This window comes from Malurus melanocephalus, unplaced genomic scaffold (genome assembly GCF_030028575.1).
Source record: "Malurus melanocephalus ecotype Western Australia unplaced genomic scaffold, MMel_1.1 scaffold_133, whole genome shotgun sequence".
In the NCBI taxonomy this organism is placed as follows: Eukaryota; Metazoa; Chordata; class Aves; order Passeriformes; family Maluridae; genus Malurus; species Malurus melanocephalus.
In genome coordinates this window covers 184076-198311 of record NW_026623365.1, presented here as the reverse complement: position 1 = coordinate 198311, position 14236 = coordinate 184076, and the positions used below count along the sequence as shown (strand labels likewise).

Sequence of the window (14236 nt, the reverse complement as noted above, 5' to 3'; positions counted from 1 at the left end):
TATCTGGACTCCGAAGCTTGATTCGACAGACAGGATTTCTGTAATCTGGTACTATATTCCAAGTATTCAATTTAAATAAATTATTTCCATTATTAGGGAATTCAATGATTGCTGCATCATACACCAAATCATCTACCTATACATATGTATGAGAGTGTTTTATACCACCCATCATAAATAAATACTACATCTAGGCAGAATATCTGGCTTGCTCTCTTACTCATGTTTTTCTTATTCATACTTTTTGCTGGAAAACAAATATGTCTTTTTGCCTGAGATAACTCTATTAATGCAGTATTATGCAAACTCATATCTTAGAAAGCCACAGGTTATTTGTCTCCAGTTCAGGTGAAATATCCTGTGCAATTTTATAACAATTTCAACACATGGTATGGTATGGCTATCTTTTATTCAGAACTTGCTTTTTTTCCCCCTTCTTTTTAAATTATGTCAAATAAAAGCAGAAGTTCCTACCAAGCCATTCATTTCATATAATATTAAGGCTTTACCTTTCTAAATACTCCCCTTTCTCTTTTGTTTTTTCTTTAACATGATCTTTGACTAGCTCAAACAAATAATCAGAGGCATGTCTGCTGCATCATATAGACCTCCACAAACAGAATTGATTCTGCCTGAGATTGACTATACAGAAAATAAATTGTCTGCACACATTACCRGTGCTTTGTTCACTGTAATGGAGACACTGACCCACAACACTTTTCTACTTATTTTTCAATGGACCAGAGAGAGAATTACAAATGCCTGTGCATTTGAAACTGCCATCGATCTCCAGGTGGCCGAGATCACGGAGACTGATGTGACACCCAGGAATGTCACCATGTTCCACAACTGCAGTAATTATGGCTGTACTATGTGACTTAGGAGGTAAAGGGAGGACTGGGTCTAGGGAAGGTGGGGAAGGACAAAKATAATAGACAATGTTAGATTTGACCCTAGTTGAGCTGGGCAGTGCAATTAAAACTGGGYTTTTTTGGCAACTGTTTACTGATGGGCTGCATTCTTAAATCTCTAACCTTCCAAGGACTGCTGTAACTACCTCTTTCATTTGTCCCCAGAACTTTTCAGCAACAGAGGATAATAAGGAATCATCATGGTTAAATAAGATCAAAGGAGTGGGTATTTACTGCTTGAGTTTTTACAAGACCTAAATAGAGCTCTGTGGCTTCTTTCATCTTTCTCTAAGTTGCTTAGCAACACAGCACCATTTGAGGGTTTTTTTTTTTCTTTTTTTTCATTTTGTCATGGAGTCCTTAATGTTATTTCTGCCTCATATAGGAGGAAAAATGCACAGTGGCAAGGAAAGATCCCTTCACTACAGTTTCTTTACATAACAATTTTGTAGAGTTGTTGGACAAAAAAAGTTATTAAAGTAGTTCCACAATGAAAGATTTAAAGTCTTTGCATTTTCTGACAGTTGCTGAGGTTAGTTCCTTTAGGAAGAAGGCTTTCTTCAGCTAGCAGGGTGCTATCAAACAATGTTCCTTCCATTACAGTAGAGCAAACAACTTTTTTCCTACTGGCCATTGTTGAGGTTAATAAATGTTTCTTCACTGTAATGAAAAAAACACGCCATAGGGAAGAGGATGTACTGGGAAGAAACAACACACAGAAATGGGATCTCCTGAGGACATGACAAAACAGCCACACTACTGGAGAATTTCCAAGAGACAATTAAGTAAAGTGGATGCCCTGCTATGCACTTGGGGTTTTACAAGGAAGCGTGGGCAGACACGCTGACCTCACCTGCTTTCATGGGAATACACGAGAGAGAATTGCAGGCTCCTCTATAAACTGCATGCTGGGCAGCCTACTGCTCCCTYCCAGACACACGGGGATCATCCCATTCCACATCACTTAGCCTACTGCTTTTCCCAMTCCTATGGGATATTGCTGCCTGTTTCAGTGTGGGGAAAGAGCAATTTTTGCATCACAGTCTACAAAGGCAAAGTCTTGATTCTGTGATACCTTTTATTCATAAAAGCAATGCTGGATGAAACGAACAGTCAACAGTGCAGAAACACAAGGCAAACAAATGGTTCTAAGAAAAGAGAAGTAACAAAATCTGAAGGTCCACTTGGGTTTAAGTCAGTAAGAGACTTTTAAGTTAGAAAAGTTGCTTCAAAGAGCAGTTCACCCCTCTTCTTGCTGGCTACAGAAGCAGCCTAGAGAGATCTGGGTATGCTATGAGATGGGCTTCAGTCCCCATTTACTGAAGTAATTCTTTTTCCTCCTGATTWAAAAAGTTGCTGCAGGATAAAGTTTATTCTTTAAAATACATTTGTGTTTTCTTGTGGCCAAGTATGACTTCAAAGGAAAAAAAATAATAGGAGGAAATAAAATCAAGAATGAAGAAAAAAATCATAAAAAATAAAACCAATAAACAGCAACTGGCTTTAGGGGATGCATAAAGCACTTAAATAGTCTTTCAAGGATTTTTGTATATCTGAAACTCATTATTGTTATTAGCAAGTGTAGTGATATATGAATTTATGCAGTTCTCAGCTAAAATGCCACAACTAAACTAAACTAAACTAGAACTACTATAACAAAAAGATGAAATTGGTAAAATCCCAGAATATTGCCACGAAGTATCAGAATTTCAAATCTAAAACATGGAAACTGACCTCTCCCTCTGATCCTCCACTATGCTCTGAGGGAAGAGGGAACAAGAACTCCTGCATCTCATGCTATTCAGTGGTGCTCACACCGTGGTGCTTTAAATGTCTAATTAAGGCACATTGGCCAAGTGTCCCTATGTCCCTATGCAAAGAAATATAAAAGAAGGCAAMAGGAAACAAAACAAAAGACAGATGAAGAAAAGTTGTCTTTTTCTACAGAAATAACAATATATTTGTAAACTATGACAGTGTTCTTTATGTTTGGTTGTTATTATTATCAGGCAAACAGATCTTTTGGTCAGCAAWTTCCTGTAATTTTTGTAGATTTGCAGAATTTACCATGCAAACTACATTCCTCTTCATCACTTTTTCCTCTTTATAATATAAATATCTTGCAAACCCCCAGGGATAACAAACCCTAATATGACTGATTTTAGTTTCCTTTATTATTGACCAGATATTAGCAACTCAAAGAAAACAGAAATGTCAGTGAGCATTCACAGATCCTTTCCATAGTTATTGAAGCTGTTCAGTTCATTTCTTGCCAGCTCAAATGCTATTCACATCTCTGAGACATAAAAAAAGGGCTGAGGCACAGGTTCAAAGCATAATTTGCAAGAGCAAGACAATAGTCCAAATTCTCCTGCCCCTCAAAGTAGCTTAGCCAGATGGAAACTGAGYACTGAGAACATTCACCCTGCACTGACTCACAAACCATTTCTGCAGATTATTTGGGAGGGTGATAGTTAGTTGAATGATGGATTGCATGAGGGATCATTCTAAAACTTGAACAATACAGACAAATAATCTTCCAAGACCTGGATACAATTTCTGACAATTTTCTAACACTGTTCAATTTACTGTTATATATTCTGCCTTGAAGTACTTTGAACAAAAGGCCCAGTGACTGCTACCAATCTGCACATCAGTGGACCATTTACTGCTGCAGAAAAAAAATAAAAATCAGTTTCTCTCTCCCCTGCAGGTTTAAAAAAGGTTTAATACAACTCACTGAAGGCAGGTTCTAGATGACTTCAGTAATTTTTCTAAGTTTTGGGATCCTGCATTTAACTGTCAATTTCTGTCTATTAATATATTAGCAAGTACATTTAAGATGCTGTTGCAAGACATYTAACCAGACACGACAGCCTTGTGCACTTTGATTGCTCCATGGGCTTTTTCATTGTGTTAGTCCTTCAGGGAACTTAGTATTTTCCAGGATGACACTGAGACCAGATTAATTCCCTGAGAAGCATAAAGTCCTGCTGACTTTCAGCATGACCTAAACACTGCTCAGTATATTTCTGCATCACTCCYCTTTCTCAGCAGTTTACAGCATGAGGGGTTGATCCTGTCTGCAGTAACCAGTAGAGGAAGAAAAGCAGAACCTGAGATTGAAGTAGCAGAAAGGGTTCTTTATGGCTGCYATCACACCTCTTCCTGCTAACCAGAATATTCCTGGAAGTATAATAACTGGGCTGGACTGAAACTAAAGGGTTCTGTGCCAGAAGGGAGAAGGTGAAGCTGTCCTTGCCCTGGGAGAACTCAGGAAAATCTTAGAGAGCATCAGATTCTTCTATGTTGTAATTTTAATTCTAGTACTATGGAAAATCTCATAAATTTCAAGTCAAGGTCAGAACAAAATCCCTTCACATTCCCTAACCTTTCTGTCTCTCTGATTAAAAATTAAGAGAATTCAAATTTATTGGTGTGCTTCTCCAATAATAACGTATTTCCTTCCTAAAAGTTTATAATCAGGTCTAATTTATGGATAAGCCTTATTCTGCAATAACATTCCAATCTCCCATGTCTCAAAAAAAAGAAACAATAAAAAAATTACATCTAGTGCTTGCAAAGTTCTCCCTTTAGATTTACTAGCAGTTTGATTTAGTCTCCTATGTTTTTTTGCTGGCAAACAGTAGTTCTGTAGCTGAGGAACTTTGTGGTTCTTTGTTGCAGGCTATGATACATCTAAATGCTTCATTCATTCTCTATATCTTTATTCAAATTTGCTTTGTGCTAAAAGGAAAACGAAAATTGTCTCTAAAGAAAATTATTAGATAGATTAGGGCACCACTTCTTCCTTCAAAAAGGCCTACTATAGTGTATATCAACTGATCTTTTAAAGTATTTTCAAATTCAAAGCACAGTTTCAACTTCTGCCTTACAACTTCACATTTTTTAGTCTGGGCTACTGTCTATCTCATAAGCAGCTAAGACCTCTACAATTAATTTATAAGCATGTTTCACTGGTTAAAATAATTTCTTTCAAAAATGTAAAAGTGAATAGTTGCAGAGCTTAATAAAAATACCACTTCTGAAAACCTTTGATTTATTTTAACTTTGAAAAAAAACGACAAAATCCWAGACACCATTTAATGTGAAAATCAACAGCAAGGGATGAAGAACAAATCTGGCCCTGTTTTATAGACAATCTAGGCCCAYTTAATGAAGGCACTCCAGTTACTACAGTATTAACAGTATTAACAGCACAATCATTTACCTCAGCTTGTGAGCAGAGCTGATACCTTATATCAAACCTCCTGGACCAAAGGAAGCTGAAGGCAGTATCCTATAGAGAAATTTCCTTTGCAAGGGAAGAAGGAGCCCATGAAGAGTTGCTATGTTCTAGCTTGTTTCACTGCATGCATCCCTGGGAGGCTTGCACACATTGATACAATGGTCTTCTAAATCTTTAAATTAGTTAACTACTGCCAAACTAGGAGGACAGTGCAGTTACATTAAAAAGAATTGTTTATAATTTYATTATCCTGGAAAAAGCAAGGCGTTATGAATATAGTCTGGGAGATAATGAACCAGAGCATGCACTAGGGCTGCGCAAATATGGAGATGAATTGGATCACAATTTTATAATTTTCTCAAAAATGCTGGTTCTCTGCTGGTTCCCTTCCACCTCTCTCCAATAGTGCTTAGTGTAGAAAACGTGAATGCCCTTCACTGCTCATGTCTCTACATTCAGGGAGAAGCTTYGTCTCTTCCCTTGATCTCCTCAGATGTTCACGCTCCCAGATAGAGAAGCTACACAATGAGCAACTGAAGCTGCTTTCCTCCTTGGATACAGCAAAAAAAATGCCAGAAAGTGCTGGCTTGTTGTGACCAAGTGTCTCTTTCAGAACTTCAGTGACTGCATGGGCATTTTCCCAGATCAAAACAGGGATCCTCAGCAGAAATTCCCCATGGATCTGCCCCAGGAGCAGGACAGCTGAGGGCTTGAGTGCCTCAGGGCACTCCAGTTGTCAAACAATCYTACTGTTCCTGTTAGCAATAACCCTGCAGAGAAATTTGCTTTCAGTGAACAGCCAGAAGGCACACAGAGCTTCTGGATTTGTAGGYTGTGTGCCAAAACACATTGCTTAGGCTCATTCAAGATGGAAACATGCTTTTCAAGAAACTGTGTCCTCCTGAGAGGGATGTGGTGTCTTCTGCACAGGTTTTCTGCTTAGATTCTGATTCAAAGAATGGACAGTGACTGTTAGAGGGCTTAAAAACCTTAGAGAAAGCACTGCAATAAGATTGCATATTAAAAAAAAAAAAAAAAAAAAAAGTATCCATGATTTAGGGCATACAGTTTTATAAGTTCATACACACGTATGTTTTATGATGGTGATACACATACGTAATATATATATATATATATATATATATATATTGACATAGTAATTCTTCAGTTTTACACTTGGATAAATGACAAAAGCTTCAAGTCTTCAACAAGAAAATATGCAGCACTGCTATACATAATTAATACAATTAAAGATGTATGAAAACTTATTTCTAAATTTACTCATTGCTGCTGGGAAGAACTGAGTCTAGCAGTCTTTCTTCTTCCTCTATTGTTTCTTACCCTGAATTCTTTCCTCCTAAACCAATAGCACCTTTTTCCTTCATGTGTTCTCCTCTGTCCTTCCCCTTTCTTTTCCCACAAAGCCTCTGCAAAGCTCAAAAGCCTTTCAGTTGGAATGTCTGTTTTATGAAGGGTAAGATGAGACTGAAACCAAGATTTTTGTTTCCCTCTGTGTCTGAGATACAACAATGACCTTTAATCCAAAGTAGTTTCTTGTAAACATATCTTCTACTTGTAATCCCTTTCACAGAATCATAAAAYAACTTTAAATTAAGGAGAAACTCAAGATTCCAAGAACAATCTTTATGGCCTACTTGAATTACCATTCAATTTGGTGATCAGTCGTGAACCTTATTTACTGGTGGCTCTACACTTAAATGCTAGCACAGACTTAATGCCAGCAACCACATTGATGAAAATGACATTTTGATTTTAAATAAAGACCATGTCTTGCCAGAATTCTTRTGTCTTTTCCTTTCCTATAAGTTTMCCTACTAAAATGATATTTTTACAGTCTCACAAGTGAAGAAAGACATAGCTATTAATATTGTTGATGATAAATTTATTGCCATCACACAAGAATATTACCCAAATCCACTTACATTATAAATGTGAACTTGAGCTGTAATTGATTTAAGAACAAAAACAAACCCAAAATTCACCAACTAAAATAGAAAAAGAAAAAAAAAAACAACAAAGGAAATATTGCAAGATATAACTTTGAGGGTGAGCTACTTTGTTTTTACTTCTTTAATTTCATTTGAAACTTACCTGGGCAAGGCAAAATGTTGCATTCCTGGTACTCTAGAGATGGGCCAAGGCAAGGAAGTCCCCCATACTTGGGCTCAGGATTGCTGCAGACCCGTTTGCGATTCCGGATGCCTCTACTGCAATCACGACTGCACTGAGACCAGGGTGACCAGGGWGACCAGGCACCATTGATGGTGTGAGCAGAGTATCGTCCAGAACGCAAGAAATCTCCTGACAATCCTAATAAAATAAGGACCAAAAAAGTAATATTGAATGAAAACAGTATCTCACCCCAAAACACCCTTTCCCTCTTTACTCCTAGGCTTCTAAAAGTAAGTAATATGAACAGGATGGGTTTTTCCTTTAGTCTCACAATCCAGACCTGAGTTTCACCTCAAAAATTTCTTCCACAATAAAAATTTCATAATCACTTGCACAGAACTAGAGCAAAGAGTTAGATCCAACACTTCAGTTAAAACTTTATGGCTGTATCGACTGAACTAGACAATTTACTCTCTACCTAAGAATGATAAATATTATCTCCCTCTCACACAGGAATTACCATCAGAAAATCTCCAAATATATAACATAGATATTATTGTCTCTGTTTCACAGGAAGAAGGTGACAAAGGACACAGGATTGAGCTTTTTGTGATCACTCATTGAGCTTCTCCCCTGGTTCCTCTGCAGGGCTCTGCTCACTTGTTCTACCCAGCCCACCTCCATTGCTGCTGGCTGTGCACAGAGGCTCACGAGTATCCAGTCCACTGTCCTTATCCTAGTATTATTCAAACTTTAGACAGTGTCCACCAATAATTCCACAAAGTCTAGCAAAACTGCTCTTTTGAGAAGAGCAATGTTTTACCTCTTTTAAAACCAGTTTATTTTCCACTGAGCTGAAGTGTTCCAAGCCACATATAAGCTACGTAAATCAGCCATAGAATATTTCTTGTTAAAATAACCATCTGGCAAGTGGAAAACATATTTTCTAAGTAAGTTTAGTACAGAGAAGATGCATTAGATTAAATAGCAATGGATGAAGTCTGCTATTTRTCAGTGAAAGTGGACAAACAGATCTTGTTCACAGCATACAACCAACACCTGGATACAGCCTTGGGTGCAGTTCTAATAATTAGTGGTGCATTTGAGTATCTTTGTCACTTTTGGGCTTGGTCCTGCATGGGAAAAGACTCCCTCAACTGTACTAAGCACAAAACTGAAATCACTCCTGAGCTGCAGCCTTACCTGTAAGCATCACTACTAAGCATCTCCACCAACACTACTGGGATTTCCTGCTGTTGCCAAAGCAGTTCACCTTTCCCAGCACTGGCATTACTGGAAACTCTGTGACTGAAGGGCCAATAACTGCTGCTTTTATTACAAGTAGTTATTTAAGTAGCTGTGATGAGAGAAGGTCCTGAGAATGGTACTTGAGCCAGCAGAGGATGTGGCTGGCTCTCTGCGTGGGAGTTTCAGAATTGTGAACATTAGTGTAGATGAACTGTATCATCAAGAGTGGAGAAATGCAGGGGATKGTCTGCAGCTCTAACAGCAGCACCAATGTCTATTCTTAAGAAATTGTTCTGTGCCCTACCCACAAGCATAGGCACTATGGGAGTATGAAATGGAGATGAAGAAACAGAAGATGTACCCAGCAATGCTGTGAAAAAAGAGATAATACTGTGAAGAATCCGTGCAACAGTAGCCCTAGACTGAACAGGATGAGCATTCTGCATAACCATGATGGAGGAGCCTGTTATTTGCAGTGCCCATCCTATTTCCACCCATGGCTGTGGCATTAGTAACACTGCTTGAGCTCTTCCCCAAGAMATACATTCACAATCATCCCAAAGCAGACGAGGGTTTGCATATTGTTATTCAACACTTGGTAACTTGCAATATTGAAATGATAATGCATTGACACAGAAATACTTGTAATAAGAAACTTGAAATTAACAAGAAAACATCAGAACTGCAATATAAAAATTACTAAAAATGGATAAAACCTCTYAGGAATTACAGAGGGTAACTATTTCTCTCCTGCTGAGCCAGATTCTATTACACAGATATTAAAAGCAGCATTTCAAAAAAACATGACATACATTCAAATGCAAAAGAGGGAGCAAGTACAGAGAAATAGAATGTGAATTATGAATACAGGTCCACCTTCCTGCTCTGTAAGACCCTTCTTTTTGCAATTTTGTATCACTCTGATCATGGAAATGCTCAGCTTACACACACAGTGAGCTGTGAGAATAAAATAATAGTATTTTTTGTACCAAAATTCTAAATCAAGGGGRTTTTTAAGTTATTAAATTAAGAGCACTGCACACAATGAAAAAATTATTAATCGGACAAGACTGCCAGTCATTTCATTCRTAAATCACTGCAGGGTATATCACTTCRTAACAATACTAGGATATTTTGAAGAYATTTTTGCAGAAAATGTATAGCTTTTTAAGTCCTAAGGAAAATGGGTGACCTTATCTGACACAATGGTATTAGATTTCTTGTGATTTAAATTGGGGACTGGGGAGAGGATTCTTCTAAGGGAAAGCTCTAAGGTAGTTTAATTCTGAAACGGAAAAATATTCCATAGAATCTTTTCAGCATGGAGTTTGGTCTGCAGCAAACGTTTCCCTGAGTTTTGTTCCTTCCAAAGCATTAAAAAAATTTTATAAGGACCACTCTTTTCACAGTTTTACAGTAATTAATAGAGTCTTCATAAAGAAGCTTTAAGAATTTTCTCCTCAGACAGATATCCAATACACTGTCCTTATCCTAGTATTATTCAAACAGAGAGCTCATCTGGAGTGCTGGACCCAGTCCTGGGYTGCTGAGTCCTGCAGCTGAGAAGTCCTGTATATTAACTGAAGTGGTAGAGGGGATGGAGGACAATGCAAAATTAACCAAAAGACTACAYTGTAGAATTTGTTCAAGCAAAATTCCTTCAGAAAGTAAGTATGTGTATAAAACTGAGTCCCAGTCATATCACAGATTACATCAAATTCGACAGGAGAAGGCATAAATAGAAAAGTATTGTAATCTTTCAGAGCAAGTTCACAAAACTGAAAACTCCTGACTTTTTTTCATTGAACTGTGGTTTCTTTCCTTGTCACTTCTGTTTGCAGTTTGGGCCACTTTCAGATTGCTCTAAATCCTCCTCCAGGTACAGAAACTAGATTGTGCCACCCAACAAAACCTGGCAATAAGCTGTTTTTCTCAGCTTATTGCCCCCAAGATAAAAATAGATAGMCAAACCAGGATGTGAGGGCCAATGCCTTCATCATGGTAGCACCAAAACCCTAGTTGCCAAAACAAAACCTTAGTTCTTCTTATTTAAAGCCCATCTACAGAAATAGTTGTAAAATCTGCAAAGAGACTGATTAGTCATAGCACCATCAAYAGCATCAATGAATAGTTTTCTCAAGACAGACAGAACATCTGTAAATCAAATTTCGATCTGACCTCTATGACAGGTTCATCATTCAAATGTTCTAAACTAAATTGTTCTCAGAAAGCTGTGACTGACTCAGAGCCCTGTGAACAACTGGAAGCATGAATTCTGCTTGCAGCTTACCAAGAGGCTCATTTTCAGTTGCTCAGAAGTTGTGCTCAGGTAATAAATGGCTGCAAACTGAGGCTAGAAAAGGGGATTTAACTACTTGATCCCAGTACAATTTTAAAAARGCAGCTGTGCTTCTCTAAGGTGAAAAGGTCCATGAGTGAAAGCAAGCACTACAAAAACTTCAATAAAAGCAATCACAGTGATTTTGTAGACAAAATAACCAACAACTTCTAAGATCAGAGAAAATCAGGGAAGACAGATGATATGAACTGACACGGAAACAGAAGACTCCTCTCATTTTAACCTCTTCTGCTTTATTCAGTATCAGTAAAATTACTGAGAAATTAGTACTGCTCTGCTGATGATTTACTAATGCACATATAACTGAAAACAACTGCCCAATTAATTTTCATAATTCTAATCTAAACCAAGATGATTTGATGATTTCTAGGTAATTTTTTAAAACTTTTTGTTTGAATTGAAATAACTTCATAAATACACAAGAAATTAATYCTTTCTGGAGATAAGTTAACATGAATGTCACCTGCCCTGACTAGCAAGGAGAAAAAAACAGGCCCTTGCAAAAGCCTGTAGTGAGACTTGAGTTGGCCTGCTTCTGCTTGAAAACTTCAACACTCTCAGCCAAGTTCAATTAATCTGCCTTAAAAGTGAGGCTCTAATAAAGCACATAGTTTAATAATTCCCTAGTCTAGCCTGTAGCTAAGTAATACAGCTCTAAATAAGAGAGAAGTAGCTGTGACACSTGATAAATTATATTACTTGACTGATTTATGACTTATGTCCTCCAGTTCCAACCTAACAAAGAAAATTCAATTATCCAAGCAGTCTAGGTTCATGACTTTAGGAAAAGATGATCTGAAGCCAAAATTCAAGTAACCTGAATCTTTTCTAAATGACAGCATGAAACACTGCTTAAAGGGCAGCAGGTAACAAGGATAAGCAAAGATCATTTCAGTGCTGCCACTTTCTGAAGATATTCTGCAAGTTATTTCACAATATTATTGAAGTGTAAAACTTATATAACTTCAGGCCTAAATACCTGTAACTTATAAAAACTTTATAAACCTTCAAAACAGTAAAATTGAAATGGTAGAATGTAATGGCAAACACTAATGCAATGTAAAGACAGCATATTTRAAACACCCAAACTGCATGCAAATGTCAGGTTAACATGAGAAGTTTATTTCTTGTACCTAGCTTCTCTATGTTTAAGTATTTAACCCAAAGTTCCACTGAGCTGTATTTGGTCCATCAGACTTGAATTTGTCAGCCAATTCAGTTCTAATTTCCAGAATTAATTTTGTTCTTACTCAGAATACCACAGCTTAGCTTCAATGCCGCAGTATAAAAGAGATCATCTCCACACGTACTCCTCCTGACTACAGGACATTCCTGATTAACAGCACGTGTTCTATTCTGTAATAAATTCTGAAAGCACTATAGATTTCCTGTGAGTAACACAAGGGAACATTTAATCAAAATTTTCACACTAAATCATAGCCACTAAAAGAGTAATTCAGACTAAATCACATCCTGCCATCAAAAATAACTATTGTTTTTAAGTTTGAGATAGAAGGAGAAGCAAAAACAAGGAAGCTAAATGCAGGTTTCCAGGTGCATGGGGAAAATACCCAAAAGAAAACAAAAGATTCTTTAAGGCTGAAATGACTGAAATTGGAGTATTGCCTTTGTTTAATTGCTTTTGGAAGGTATTTTGGAAGCTAACCTGGTCCAGCTCTGGCCACCACAAAGCCAGGTGTGKTGTCTAAGCCCACCATTGCTGCCTGTGTTGTACACTGTGGAAAGAAGGCAGTATCTCCAGAGGGTGAATTTAACCCATTATATCGGATGCTTTTCCTCAAACCCTCATTCCTCAGGGTTCTAAAGCTCTCTTTGCAGACTACAATGGAGTCTAGACTTTGGTAAGATAAATTCAAGCTAGAAAAATCAGACAGCTTTGTAACTTGTGAAATATTATCCCTGGATAAAAAAAGTATATTTTCAATAAAATTATTATGGTTTATATATCAGATAATCTTACAGAGAGCCAGCATGTTTAATGTAGATATTTAATATGTTTCAYAAGCACACATTAAAGCCTAAGGTAATATAAATTCTATACTCTAAATGCTGAACTGTACAGACATGGAGTTAAGATATGCAACAATGTACACAATCTCAGTTTATTTGAAATAGCTGTCTCCTATCTGAGCATTGTATGAAAACCCAGAGGCAGGCAGCAAGATTTATTTTTCTTTCCCCTTAATCAAACTTCAAATCAGAAAAGCATGAATGGAGTCTGCAAATGCTACTGCTTACTTGATTGAGATAGAAATCTTACCACACTCAGGAGGAGTCTAGTGGGCTTCTGGCAAGAAGTTCTATCTCTWAGCTCAGACTGCAAAGAAAGTTTGCTTTGCTTGCATCTGACAGTGAAACATGGTTCTGCTTAACACGGCATGACTACAGTTGCACAGTGGGAGATTGTAGGCAATGAGAAAATTTCTAACAAATGGCTCCTATCTGCAAGGAACAGAGAACTGATCTCAGCAGAACACATCTTTGGTAATGAGGTATGCCAAGCATTCCGTACCAGAATTAATCTTCCTGTAAAAGCCAGCAAATTGCTACAATTCAACATGGAGATAATGAAAAGAATGTTTCACAGTATCCAGGTTCTGGTCAGGAGGAAGTAAGTTATGATGTTTTCTTTCTATCTCGCCAGAAATGGTGAAGGTGTCTGCCACAATTCACGGTTTCCCATTCTCTTGACTTCCCTCTGTTCCAAAAGCTGCAGCTACTCCACGTGTCTCTTAATCATGTATTTTCTTACAATGAAATCAAGGAGCAATGGAGTGGTGGTGTGCTGGCCCACATCTAAACCTAGGAGCAAGCAAGTGCTCCGGAATCCTGCAATTCAGAGGCAGTCAGCAAGTTTAATCTCATCAGCAAATCAAAACAGTGCCCCACCTCACCCCTCCCTCAGCAAATATTTCACTCCATACTGCTGTGACACCCATAATCAGAAAATCACTAAGCAAACAGTCTCAAATTAAAATGTGCTATTTTCACCAGAATTGCATTAGTTAATGCAGCCACTTGGAACACCTCTCGAGTTTCATCTTTCATTACAGAATAATTAAAGATTCACTGGCCAAAAAGAACCAAAGAATGAGCACCAATTAATGACAAAGCTATAAGGGCACTCACTAGGAAGAACAGACAGATGTATAATAGTTTCTGTCCCGTCAAATACTCAATAAAAAGTACTTAAATATTCTGTAGTTTTGGTATTAGTCAGCAAAAATCCTTTGCCCAGATGAACATTACTATTACTATGCAACCGGGCTGGGGTCACGCACATACATTGCTCCAATGATTAATTATTTCCAAATG

General features: G+C 37.6%; 1 protein-coding gene across 1 annotated transcript in view; it reads right to left on the bottom strand.

Annotated features, from left to right (window-relative positions):
• SEMA5A (semaphorin 5A) overlaps window positions 1–14236 on the bottom strand; it is a gene marked incomplete at its 5' end in the record, with an annotated part of 210120 nt that overhangs the window by 14826 nt on the left and 181058 nt on the right. The window contains one exon of the mRNA XM_057370806.1: window positions 7273–7491. Within this exon, the coding sequence (XP_057226789.1) occupies window positions 7273–7491 (219 nt within the window). The remainder of the gene's footprint in view (window positions 1–7272; window positions 7492–14236) is intronic.